Source organism: Schistocerca gregaria, chromosome 4, assembly GCF_023897955.1.
Source record: "Schistocerca gregaria isolate iqSchGreg1 chromosome 4, iqSchGreg1.2, whole genome shotgun sequence".
Taxonomy (NCBI): domain Eukaryota; kingdom Metazoa; phylum Arthropoda; class Insecta; order Orthoptera; family Acrididae; genus Schistocerca; species Schistocerca gregaria.
The window spans coordinates 275,890,203-275,904,821 of NC_064923.1; the positions used below are offsets into that span (position 1 = coordinate 275,890,203).

The 14,619-nt window shown below is 37.4% G+C and overlaps 1 protein-coding gene across 2 annotated transcripts in view; it reads right to left on the reverse strand.

Moving 5' to 3' along the window:
* LOC126266946 (GTP-binding protein 2) overlaps nt 1-9,256 on the reverse strand; it is a 45,581-nt gene extending 36,325 nt beyond the window's left edge. Inside the window, exons 1-3 of one of the 2 annotated variants that reach the window (XM_049971652.1) lie at nt 8,891-9,256; nt 5,375-5,545; nt 1,082-1,306 (exon numbers count right to left, since the gene is read on the reverse strand). In XM_049971652.1, coding sequence (XP_049827609.1) covers nt 1,082-1,306; nt 5,375-5,539 — 390 coding nt within the window. In that variant the 5' untranslated portion in view covers nt 5,540-5,545; nt 8,891-9,256. Of the gene's footprint in view, nt 1-1,081; nt 1,307-5,374; nt 5,546-6,240; nt 6,408-8,890 lie in introns of those variants that run through there. The other variant, XM_049971653.1, reaches the window with a different exon arrangement.
* Nucleotides 9,257-14,619: the final 5,363 nt, after the last annotated feature.

Consider the following 14,619-nt stretch of genomic DNA (forward strand, 5'->3'; position numbering starts at 1 on the left):
TGGAACTACAACAAGCTGGTGATTAAAAATAATGATCTAATTTTAACAATTTATACTAACTGAGAGCCATACACTACAAAACAGGGACTAAATGCAAAATACTTACAAAAATCATGCTCTTCTTATATTTTGCAATGTTATTATTATTGCCCTATGATACAGTTATATAATATTCTAAATTACAACACAGTACATATTCCAGGAAAGAAAATAGTACCAATGACCTCAGCAGTTTGGTCTCATAAGACCTTACCACAAAAGAAATTTGTGTTGAGAGAATGGGTATGGCACAGAGTTTTAGAGAAACCCAACTCGATGTTGATCCATCAGTAATTGTGTTTTAACCTCAGTCTGAAACATGATGAGAACTACTCAACTGAAGACTTTTCATATACAAGTGCCTTGTGTTAATGATAAAAGCAAACATGTTGGTGCCACCAAAATGCTAATAGAGTATAGATTCTGTGGTTAATTTTCAGTGATGTAACATTTCATACAGACGATAATTTTAACTGTTATAACATCATAACCTGCATGTATGGGGGCTCAGTGGCAGCAGAAGAAGAGTGTGTGTGTGTGTGTGTGTGTGTGTGTGTGTGTGTGTGTGTGTAACGAGTGGGGGTGTTTTTGAGGGCAACACAATGACTGGAATGAGCTGCAGTTATGGTTTTTGCCACAACTCCATGAACGAGGACTATGGCAATTTCATCAATTACATACTCCAACAGGATCCCCCCCCCACACATGTAATCACTGACACAACTATGTACGACAATTTCTAAATGACGCACGGTATAATTATAGACAGAAAGCATAGTACCCACATCCCAAATCTTTAACCTGTAAGCCCAAAAAATCAGTGGCAGTAACTTTTGTTGGTGAAGAGATCTTACATAATGTGTATGACAAATTTAGTTATTGGCTAGATATTGCCCTTTCAACTGTTAGTGGACATAATGAGTACTTGTAACAACATCGCAAAAAACTTCAGCTGTTTTGGGTATTTTTAAAATTTTTCCTGTTTTGTAGCACATTACCCTCAATAAATATAATCTGTTCATTCTTTTTGAAACACTCTTACCTTTCTGACAAGGACCTCTGCTACTTTTCTGCCATTTCCATTCTCATTATCAATCAGTCTCTCTCTCAGTATTGTGGTTGTGGCACCTAACTTGAAAGCCATCTGCTGAAGTGTCTGCAGGCTTGCAGACATTTCATAATCTGACAATCCTGCCAAAACTCCATTATCTTCTACACCAATTTCATAAATGGCTTCACCCTGGCCCTCACGCAGTCGCCATTTCATCTTTGAGGAAAAAAGAAGATAATTAATTATTCGAGAAACATAATATAAATAAAAAGTACTAGAAACAATTATTATTATTATTATTTCAAACATAAGATTTTCATTAAGTTCCATGTCAATGGCAACTGATCAACCTTAATTAATTTGTTACACTGATGTAAAGTGAATGACTTTCTCTCCTGATGTAATTCTAAACATAGCACATTAAAGACTGCAAGGGAGAGAAATTATTTATTGTGGACATATCTGAAGAACTCTAATCAAATTTATTTTCTCCACTTACTATTCCATCTACTACAGGTACAACCAAGTCACTTACTGTATGAAAAATTCTGAAATCTACATGAAGCAAGACTGTATCACTAAGGATCAGCAGCACCACACAATTAATTACTTTAATAAATTTGAAAAATCTGTCTTTACTCAGAATGTAAATGACAAAGTGACAGCCCTTGGCTAACTTTCCAACTGTGAACATAATATTCTTTTATTGGAAGCTACAGGGAAAACCACAGAGAAAAATAGTTTATAAATGTGAATAAACCAACAAAAGAAAAAACAAAAGGTTAAAATGCACATGAAAAGTCCACAACAATGATGGAATACAACATGGTTGTCAATTACTAGTTTTCATTTATTTCATGTACAACTTCTAACAGATGAACCTGCACAATGACAAATGTTTTTTAATTATGACTGTGACCTCTCCTAAACAGTTATTTCAAGGCAACATAAGAATGTTCACACACAGTGATAAGGTTTTAAAGGGAAGGGAGGGAGGTTAAAGAGTTCAGCAACTCAATGACATTGAATTCATTAGAAACGCAGGACCTTCCTGCTTCCAGGTCGATATGATTGCAGTGCTCTAACCATTGTGCTGCCCGCCATGAGTTGTATGTATTCACCATCTAAAATATTTCTACTAGAAAAAGGTGTTTCCTTGTTAACAGTTTTGAGTGTCAATCTGTGTAACAGCTGCAAAATACATAGTAAAATTCCCACTTACTAGGTGACAGGACTCACAGAGACAAAAAGATATATACAGGGAGAGTCAAAAATGACTTTACAACTTTGAAATGGTATAGAAATTTATTGAGATAACTTACAGAATCAGTAGATGTGTCATTTTGTAGCAAACAACCTCAAGTTTCCCATAAAAGTGTCATGTGTCATTTTGGTTCGATGCAACTACCATTTGTGATGCACCATACATCCCAGTGGTAATCAATTTTCTCCCACACTCACTGCAGCAAATCAGGCATAACTTGTGTAACAGTAGCATAGATTCAATTTTTCAGGTCGGGTAAATTGTTTAGTAGGAGAATACACACGGTTTTTAACAAAACCTAAGAGAAAGAAATCCACTGGTGTCTAGTCTGAGGAGCAAGGTGGCCATGCAATTGGCCCTTCATGGCCAATCCACTGACCTGTGAAGCAGTTTATCGAGGAACCCTTGAACTTTCGTGAGGAAATGAGGTTGTGGACTGTCTTGCTGGTAGTAAACCACCCTGTCTCGGTCATCTTCATCAACCTGTGGAATTAAAAAGTTTTCCAGCTCTCCCCAACCTGTTCAATATAACAATCAACATACGGGTGACCTGGTGATTTACCATGCCACTGTGAACAACTCATCTCAACAAAGTTCTTGTGTCAAGAGTAAATTGTAGGCCTGCTTGGAGATTTTTTAGCATATTCAATGTGAAACTTACGCCAAACAGTTGTTGCACATGTTTCATGAAACCAAAACACACATCGAGCATGCTCTGCACCAGTGGAAGTAGTCATTTTAACTGACCACTATGCTGGCACTCCTGGTGGCGGAATGGGGTACTAATGCAATACGTGGATCAATTTTGAAGATGTCTGCTATAAAATTATACACCTACCGACTCTGTAGGTCATCAATAAATTTCTGTATCATTCTAAAATTGTATCCTTTTTGAATCACCCTGTATAAGGCTTCCAGAAGCAGGAGAATGAAAGAAAGGAAGACTTGTGTTTAGCATCATGTTGTTGATGAGGTCAGCAGATCAAGAACAAGGTTGGCCAAGGAAAGTAATCAGCATTTTGCTTTTCACTGAAATCAGCCCAAAATATTATTGTAGAGATAAGATCTTTCTCTAACTGTGGCACAAGACTGCCCACACCATCTACATATAATTTGTAATTGTGTTGGATTTTGTTTTGTCATACATAACACATACTTATTTTCTGATTAAAAAAGGTAAACCTGACAACAACCCACAGATGGATTTGAACACTACACGAGTTTTACTAAGAACAGTTTTGCTGGAAGAGGAATGCATGTGACTCCTCAACTTAAGCACTAATTTGCCCAGCCAGTTATGGTGGAACAGTTTAACACCACCTCTGAGTCACTGTACCACTTGGCGTTTTCGAATAAAAAAAAAAGGTAACAAAAAAATTCTTACACTGAGTTTTGTACAGTGTGATACTTACCCAAAGAGCAACTAAGTCAAAGCATTTTTTGATGAAAAATGTAGTATTACTTTCAGAAAAAGCACTTTTGCATTGCAAGAACAGTCTGCAAATCTACAAGTACATGTGCCTGCTTCTCTGTATGATATATTAAATCTAGGAGTACACACAGTGTCAATGTCCATGTGCTCTTTTTCATCAAATGACCACCACATTCACTTCCACATCCTCTGTAGATAATCAGAATGAGCACACTAATCACAACCTCAAATTCAACTTCCAGTTAATCAGCATGTGCTAATTAGTTATACTCCTGCCGAATAGCTGCCTCATTTCTTGACACTGGGCAGGCTCCAATAGTTTGTCAGCTCTAACAGTGGTACTAGAGATAACTGGAGGCAGTCTACTACTTGGAACTATAAGTTATTCTCCAGCTAATCAGATCCACTGACAAAGTCTACTTATAGAAGCAGAGCCTCATTCAACTAGTACAGGAGGAGGGTGTGGAAAATTAATAATGCATTGTGCAGTAAATTCATTCATGGTGCTAGAAGGAGGAGGGCACAGAAGGAATGAACATGAAGAAAACAACAATAATTGTGTGGGCATCACATATTGGCAAGAATTTAGTGAAATGAAATGATTTCTGATTTGGCTGCAATTAGGCAATGAAATAATTACAATGGCGACAAGAGAAAATTTGTGCCGCACTGGGATTCAAACTCAGATTTACTGCTTCTTGCCAATGTACGCCTTGATTATCTCAGCCATCCAGACACAAACCCCATCCAACCCAAATTCCCATTTTGTCCCACACTACTGACCTAAAAGGATTCCGAGTTTGAACACTGGAATGTCTCACATAAGAGCTTTCTCTTATTCCATGCAGCAGGAAATTGAAGAAAACTTATAGCTCCAAGAAGAATGACAGAGACATCAAATTTGAACGCTTTAAAATAGATATTAACTTTGCTCAAATATAAGGAAAATGGAAATTCATTCATAAACCACTCATCCTGTGCACAAGCAACACAGAAAATGAACACACACAGTACAGCACCATACAACGACAAAGCAGGCAGTAACCATTTTTTTCAAAAGATATGCTCACGTTGACCGATATGCCTCACTCTACAAACAAGCTTGTATGCGCAAGAGGACATTTAAGAGTTCTTATACAGCCTGAGCTGCATTAACAGAATAATCTACACAACTGTCACTGCTAGGTACAGGAGAAAAATTAATTGGTCTTCATGGTTTTATTACTATAGCTGTCTAAAGGTCATTCATGTACTAAGGGGATGAGAGTTTGCAATGTTGGAACTGATTTTCTGCCATAGTTGCAAATCGTGTACTTCAAATTGTTTTGCAAGCACATTATGGAAAAGAGAAGTCTCACCTGTATGAAGACACCTTAACCTAATGCTGTTTAAAGAGATCATCCCCAGCATCCTTCTCAGAAGACTAATAGTATATTTCTCTTTGCATAAGAAATAAATAGATGACGAATTTCTACAAACAATGTCACTGTCTACTTTCCATTTTGAATATTTTCATGGACTACACTGAATTTATTTTCTTTTCCCAAATGTCCGCAGTTTGCATATGTGATAACCAGCAACATCTTACCTGTGTAACAAGATGTTCAAAGCGCTGCTTAGATGGGCTGACTAACTTCAGCTTATATTCCACATTCCCCACCTGTGGCTCTGGTGGGAGCTGGTCTGTGAAGGTCTCACCACCATCTCCCAACTCATCAGAGTTCGCTGGGTCGAAGAGTCCGAGGAAGTCCATTGGTGCCTGTAAAAAGAGTTTCTGCTTTAGAAATCTTAAGGGTAAAAGTTGACCAAAACTGTTGTTTTTGCACAATGAAAGTAGTTAAGAAATGTTTGATGTAATAAACAAGTGATAGATCCGGGAGAAAAAAAAAAAAAAAATATTGATATGGTATGCTGCTGTTCAGCATAGTTTTCCAAATCTTCACTACAAAAAATTCCTTTATTGAAAACACATTGAGTATAATATGGTCTTTTATCTTTATAAAAAACAGTGAAAAGGAGAAGAAAAAATCTGACGACTGGTATGCCATAATTGCAGTCCAGCACACAGAGTGAAAGTTACCAGCTGCCGGCTTCATTGTGTAACATGCAACTGTACTGAATGACCTACTTGTTCAATGGGTGGAAGAGTGAAACTTTCTTTACATCTGACATAATTCTATTTGATATGTGCATTGCGATTTGTAACAAAATGAAAAATAGTGAATGGCTCCTTTGACAGAAACATAGCTATATGCCTGCTTTTGTTAATACATCAAATACAGCACACCCAGGAGAGTCAGTAATGCAATGTTAACACATTTATATTTAATTATTCTAGAAATGAATTACAATGAAGCACTACAATTAAAACTGCAGAAAAAATTAATTAATCTGTATGGCTACCACACACAGAACTGACACAAGTTCCTTCTTAACTTTTTTTTATAGACTTACTATTTGAAGATTTACAAGAAGAAAACAAGCAAATATTAATCTGTAGAAATTGATGTATAACAGCCTACAAAATATTGATCTCCTTTAAGTGGCAATGTCATAGTGACACTACTGTCCCTGAAGCTACATGTTGAAAAACAAAGCGGCAGCTGAAGCCAAGAACCTGTGATGCCTCAGGCCTTCTGGCACATTGCCTGTTTACGTTCAGCGCATTTTCAGCTTAAAAATAGAACATCAGCACAGCTACACAGAGAAAATATAGTTTCACTCTTTGATTACCAAACGGAATTAGCCTTGACCACTGAAAATTTGAACTATGGCTACAAGAACAAGTCCCTAACAAATTAAAATAAAAGCTTCATGTGAACAAGGACATTATTTAGTCTGAAGGAACACACTTGAAAAGTCAACACGCTTGAAAGGTCACCTTATAATCAATCTGATATGGTAACTAAAATATTGTTATCATTTGGTTTAGCAGATTGAACTCTTATTTTGAATATATAGTTCTTATTTATTTTAAAATATATTCTCACAAACTAGTTACTGAAGTTTGCCAATTGTTTTCCAAAAAGAGTGAAATAAATTCTACAAAATTGCTTTAATATCAGAAGAGTGGTGGGGAGTGATAATCCTAACTGCAAAAGCAAGTAGTGCTTTAAGACTGTGTGATTCAATGTATTTGTGGAAGAGTGGGGATGTTTTCCTAGTAATAACAGTTTTAACTCTCCCTCTTTGTTAATGTTATTTTTTTTATTTTACCAAGATTACTGGCATCAAAAAACTGTCCCCATATTTCCATGAATCATAGGAATTATCATATTGATAAAGACATACACAACAGTCATGTTAAAGTTAAAAAAGGTAATGTTAACTGCTGCCTGCCTACTTTATGATATTTTGAGGTCCTCTGTGGGTACTTTCATACAATTCAGAGGCTTCACGAAACTGAAACCAAAACAATACTACAATTTGATGCATTAATATGACATCTGCAGTAATACCACATTTTTTTATCAGTTCTTTGACCAAGCAGATTCTTAATATGCATCTTAAAATATTTTCTTTCCAATAGGTATTTTCTTGAAACAGATCATCTTTGGGTATCAACGACAACTTTTCGTGCTACTACAATTATTATACAATGTGTATCTCTTTATGATAAGAGAATGGAGTAGATGCAAAGCCTATTATTTATGTCCATGCCATATTGAAAAATGCAAAGAGGGTCCAATGTGTAACTTTTACCAAAATCTCCGCCAACATTTCAAATGCAAGGACCAACTTGATTTCATAAGAAATGTAAAATAAGTAAAAAAGTTAAATACAATTTAGTTCACTTATTGCCCTAGTAATTGCTAACAAGCATAAAAAAAAAATCCAATCCGTACCAAGTCAGGACCGATGACCGTAGCAGTCTGGTCCCTTCAATCCCCCAAACCAACAGTACCAAGTGAGAAACAGAGAGATACCAAGCCAGGGCAATGAAAGCAAGGATTGAGTGTAACATTTGTCAATTATAAATTCTAAGTCCAAATAAATGGACCTGAGTCCTATTTGTTGCAGTACAGTGTATGTAACATTAGTTACTTCTAAGTGACACACTCCCTGAACTATGGAAGTTACTGGTTAGAAAACAGTTGAGGATATTAGCTGCAAAAATATTAACGTTTTTCATTCAAGGTAATGTTTTACAGTGGTAGCTTCTCAAATTTTGCTGATCAAAATCAGCTTCCAGAAGTTATGGTTTTTTCATGTGACTTCTGTATTAATTGTTATATGTGATACTTTTCTATTTTGTGTACCTTTCTCTAGTTTGTGCTGGCACCAATGAAATGTAAAATTATTAAACAGTTTTTTAAGAGCTATGTTGGTACTCTATAAAAGTCTTGTAAGTGACGAGGACATAAAAAGATGTGATATGGGGAGGTGAGGATGCCAAAAATACAATAAATAGTTTTCTTCTTATACAAATGGCAATGTCATTCATATTTAGTTTGTTATCTAATTAGATCGAACACAGGAAAATGACTGGATAAGAGAAAGTGAGTGTGTTAGAAGGAGGTTAAAAACCTAGGGAGACAGTTGCAACATTATTTCAATTGTTCTTTAGTTATCCGACTCATTAACTGCATTTCGCACTAAAATATGTGGAGAGTTTTACATTAAAATAGTTGTGTCTGGATAATGTCTAAAAAGGGAATTTCCTGCGTTATATTGTGTTCAAGCGAAACCTTTGTCAAGAGGTAACATACACGTACAATACTATGATGAAACAAGTTTTTACAACCTTTATTATCATGTACGAGATGGTTTGCAACGTCCGTTTACTTACGGATGTTGGTGATACGCTACTCCCAGTATTTGTAATTAAGACGTAAACTAAAGTTTCTGAGTAAAAGGATATGCACCGATAACATTCTTGAAAGCTTAAGGTGAACTGCTGCTTATCAAAATGATGTGGTAAAGGAGCATTTAGTAAATTCTTATTCACCAACTGGCAAGCGCACAAACTGACAGTTGTCACAGCTTGTTTACAAACAAAGACAACAATACAATCAAGAACCAAAACAGAAAGCCACTAAAGCACTATGAGAATATAGTTAATGTATAACTATTTCGCTAGCAAAAACGTTGCAGAATTACTTACCGTCCAACAAAATTACACAAAAACCGAGATATATCAACATATCCTCTCTCCTGCTGCCATTTTCACTCTCTCTTCCCCCTCCAGTTTTATTTTTGCTGGTTGCTACGGAAGAGCAATGCTGCCAACGTGGATGCCGTTTTAATTGCGTCGTCAAGGTAATATATATCTTAATTAACTGAATCTACAATGCGAAAAGTTTAGCCTTAACTCTGTACCTCACTTTAATATCGAACAAAGACTAGATAAAAAGACGTTGTTGAGCTGTTTCTCCTTGTTTTCCGTTTAGTTTTTTCCAGTGTGATAAGTATTCACTGTTGGCAAAAGATATATGCCGTAAGGCGGGAGTAAGTTGTCCCATGAATAACTCAAATTACATCAGTCAGCGAATTATTGCACTTGCGAAGGAAATCGAATTACTGTCGCTCTAATTCGACATTAAAAGGAAAGATTAAACACGTTCATGATTTGAAGGGCTTCCTTCGTAATCTCATTAACCTGCATTCAATGTCCACCGACAAATAAACAGTTAGCTAATCTTTCTTTCGGGATGGCACAACGAAAGACGCAGCTATTGAATAAAGCACGTTGTTAGTTGCAATGATAGCCGTTTTCATAATTGGATATCGTTTTACTGAGCTGCAGATTTTAGAACATGGTACTCAGATTTGTAATATGCATGGTTTCATTGACGATAATAGTTTTCTGTACACGAAACTGTATACGATTTTACGTTACGACACGAAATCTGACGAAGGTCACGCAAAAGAATTGTATCTCAAGGGCAACAGTTCAACGTGTTATTGGGTACACATTGTTGAATATAATTGGAGTAAGCGGCCTTGAAGATCATGAGACAGTGAAGAAGTGACAGAATTATATTTCATGAAAATAACTGATGATATCTGCATCTAATGACTGATATAAAACGACATTAGAAAAAGGGTTACCAATATTATGAGAAAGAATGCTGTTTAAATCAGAATGAAAAAGCGTCACTCATGGATCATTAATCAATCATTATAATGTCACGGAATTCACTTTTAATGACGAACGTAAAGTTATTTTATTGATAGCGTAACGGAATACGGAGTTACTTTCCCACTACTTGATGAAATGGTTTCATTATTTTTTTTTTTTGTCTTTCTTCTCGTGTTAATTTCTTATTGTATTTCACTTCAGATTTTTTGTTTGACAGAAATGCTCATAAGTATAATCGAAGATACGATCTGGAAGCCACTGCTCCATAATCAGAGTGATCACGGAATCTGTTATCTGAATATAGCCTTGAATGTCAGAAAAATATTGCATGTGAAGATGAAGCACAATTTGTGTGTTCCGTTTTGCATCTTTGTCAATTTAATATTTTCAATCGGATACTTACCGCTCTAACCAGAGTATTATTAGTAGTCAGAAGATATATGATATAGCCTACCTACTGTATAGCTAGTAGCTTGTTTCACATATCTCAGATCGCATGAAGTATGTTACAGTGTGACTGGAGCAGCGTAATTTATTCACAGATATTCGCTATTTATTTGTTGTTTCGTGCACCAATTGCCTGATGCTCCCGGACTTTAGAGGCACAACTAGTTACAACAGTAAAACGGTGTGTAAGAGTTTCTAAACATGAGAAGCGTTAATTGCTTGGAGGCTCTGTTTAATTTACAAACTTGAATTTCATTGCTAACGACTTCTTCAAGACGGGTTATGTGTTTCTCATTGTTATCTGCTACGATATGGTTTCTTTATATCAAAGCACGAAATCCGCAAGAAAGAGCTTTTCTCATTAACATTAAACACGACAGTGACAAAAATCATGGAACTCCAAAGACAGTGTCCTTTTCTAAACCGAAAGAAATGGATTAGTTGTTGTTGTTTTGGTCTTCAGCCCTGAGACTGGTTTGATGCAGCTCTCCATGCTACTCTATCCTGTGCAAGCTTCTTCATCTCCCAGCACCTACTGCAACCTACATCCTTCTGAAACTGCTTAGTGTATTCATCTCTTGGTCTCCCTGTACGAGTTTTACCCTCTACGCTGCCCTCCAATACTAAATTGGTGATCCCTTGATGCCTCAGAACATGTCCTACCAACCGATCCCTTCTTCTGGTCAAGTTGTGCCACAAACTTCTCTTCTCCCCAATCCTTTTCAACACTTCCTCATTAGTTATGTGATCAACCCATCTAATCTTCAGCATTCTTCTGTAGCACCACATTTCGAAAGCTTCTATTCTCTTCTTGTCCAAACTATTTATTGTCCATGTTTCACTTCCATACATGGCTACACTCCATACAAATACTTTCAGAAATGACTTCCTGACACTTAAATCTATAATCGGTGTTAACAAATTTCTCTTCTTCAGAAATGCTTTCCTTGCCATTGCCAGTCTACATTTTATATCCCCTCTACTTCGACCATCATCAGTTATTTTGCACCCCAAATAGCAAAACTCCTTTACTACTTTAAGTGTCTCATTTCCTAATCTAATTACCTCAGCATCACCCGACTTAATTCGACTACATTCCATTATCCTCGTTTTGATTTTGTTGATGTTCGTCTTATATCCTCCTTTCAAGACACTATCCATTCCGTTCAACTGCTCTTCCAAGTCCTTTGCTGTCTCTGACAGAATTACAATGTCATCGGCTAACCTCAACGTTTTTATTTCTTCTCCATGGACTTTAATAATACCTACTCCCAATTTTCCTTTTGTTTCCTTTACTGCTTGCTCAATATACAGATTGAATAACATCGGGGAGAAGCTACAACCCTGTCTTACTCCCTTCCCGACCACTGCTTCCCTTTCATACGCCTCGACTCTTGTAACTGCCATCTGGTTTCTGTACAAATTGTAAATAGCCTTTCGCTGTCTGTATTTTACCCTTGGCACCTTTAGAATTTGAAAGAGTATTCCAGTCAACATTGTCAAAAGCTTTCTTTAAGTCTACAAATACTAGAAAAGTACGTTTGCCTTTCGTTAATCTTTCTTCTAAGATACGTCGTAGGGTCAGTATTGCCTCACGTGTTCCAATGTTTCTACGGAATCCAAACTGATCTTCCCCGAGGTCGGCTTCTACTAGTTTTTCCATTCGTCGTGTTAGTATTTTGCAGCTGTAGCATATTAAACTGATTGTTCGGTAATTTTCACATCTGTCAACACCTGCTTTCTTTGGGATTGGAATTATTGTATTCTTCTTGAAGTCTGAGGGTATTTCGCCTGTTTCATACATCTTGCACTCACCAGGTGGTAGAGTTTTGTCAGGACTGGCTCTCCCAAGGCCGTCAGTATTTCTAATGGAATGTTGTCTACTCCGGGGCCTTGGTTCGACTCAGGTCTTTCAGTGCTCTGTCAAACTCTTCACGCAGTATTTTATCTCCCATTTCGTTTTCATCTACATCCTCTTTTATTTCCATAATATTGTCTTCAAGTGCATCGCCCTTGTATAGACCCTCTATATACTCCTTCAACCTTTCTGCTTTCCCTTCTTTGCTTAGAACTGGGTTTCCATCTGATCTCTTGATATTCATACAAGTGGCTCTCTTGTCTCCAAAGGTCTCTCTAATTTTCCTGTAGGCAGTATCTATCTTACATCTAGTGACATAAGCCTCTACATCCTTACATTTGTCCTCTAGCCATTCCTGCTTAGCCATTTTGCATCCCTGTCGATCTCATTTTTCATACGTTTGTATTCCTGTTTGCCTGCTTCATTTACTGGATTTTTATATTTTCTCCTTTCATCAATTAAATTCAATATTTCTTCTGTTACCCAAGGATTTCTACTAGCCCTCGTCTTTTTACTTGATCCTCTGCTGCCTTCACTACTTCATCCCTCAATGCTACCCATTCTTCTTCTACTGCATTTCTTTCCTCAATTCCTGTCAATTGTTCCCTTATGCTCTCCCTGAAACTCTGTACAACCTCTGGTTCTTTCGGTTTATCCAGGTCCCATCTCATTAAATTCCCACCTTTTGCAGTTTCTTTAGTTTTAATCTACAGTTCATAACCAATAGATTGTGGTCAGAGTCCACATCTGCCCCTGGAGATGTCTTACAATTTAAAACCTGGTTCCTAAATCTCTGTCTTACCATTATGTTATCTATCTGAAACTTTCCAGTGTCTGCAGGCCTCTTCCACGTATATAACCTTCTTTCATGATTCTTAAACTAAGTAGTTGCTGTGATTAAGTTATGTTCTGAGCAAAATTCTACCACACGGCTTTCTCTTTCATTCCTTACCCCATTCCACATTCACTCACTACTTTTCCTTCTCTTCCTTTTCCTACTACCGAATTCCAGTCACCCATGACTATTAAATTTTCGTCTCCCTTCACTATCTGAATAATTTCTTTTATTTCATCATACATTTCTTCAATTTCTTCGTCATCTGCAGAGCTAGTTGGCATATAAACTTGCACTACTGTAGTAGGTGTGGGCTTGGTATCTATCTTGGCCACAATAATGCATTCACTATGCTGTTTGTAGTAGCTTACCCGCTTCCCTATTTTCCTATTCATTATTAAACCTACTCCTGCATTACCCCTATTTGATTTTGTGTTTATAACCCTGTAGTCACCTGACCAGAAGTCTTGTTCCTCCTGCCACCGAACTTCACTAATTCCCACTATATCTAACTTTAACCTATCCCTTTCCATTTTTAAATTTTCTAACCTTCCTGCCCGATAAAGGGATCTGACATTCCACGCTCCGATCCGTAGAATGCCAGTTTTCTTTCTCCTGATAACGACGTCCTCTTGACTAGTCTCCGCCCGGAGATCCGAATGGGGGACTATTTTACCTAAGAGGAAGCCACCATCATTTAATCATACAGTAAAGCTGCATGCCCCCGGGAAAAATTACGGTCGTAGTTTCCCTTGCTTTCAGCCGTTCGCAGTACCAGCACAGCCAGGCCGTTTTGGTTATTGTTACAAGGCCAGATCAGTCAATCATCCAGACTGTTGTCCTTGGAACTACTGAAAAGGCTGCTGCCCCTCTTCAGGAACCACACGTTTGTCTGGCCTCTCAACAGATACTCCTCCATTGTGGTTGCACCTACGGTACGGCTATCTGTATCGCTGAGGCAGACAAGCCTCCCCACCAACGGCAAGGTCCATGGTTCAGGGTGGCAGGGGGGGGGGGGGATGGATCAGTTATGACACCATTACAGAAGCAGCCAAGCTTAAAAATTATGGTTCTGAGAAACCATGCACATGCCGTATCATTACTGCATCCAGACAACCATAGGGGGCCTACTGCTTGGCGTCAAATTCCGATCACTGGGGGATTCCATTTTTTCCCCTTGCACACAAAATTTCCAGAGATTAAAAGAAACATTAACGATTAGAAGAAGTCATAGGAACATGTAGAGATTGTGACGGTTGAGCGAATGTGAAAGTATAAATTCAGTCAACAAATAATTACGATAGCAAGGCATTTTGATTCGAATACTAAGATGATATTGTTGCTCTGATCATCAGCGAGAGGAGAATGACAGAGGAATGGAAGAAATATGCGGAACAGAAGATTTTTATCCGCAAAATACATTACCACCCAGGTCACGGGACTTCCATCTTGCTCAAGTATGGGATTATCAGGTAGTCGGCATTCGTCTGGATTCCCCAACTTTTCATACGATGTCCAGACTCCAGTTAAATATCAAGTCTCCCGACGAACAGCTTCTCGTAAAGTTCTATTCAAAAGAATAATTTGAATTTGCCGTGCGATTTTATTTTA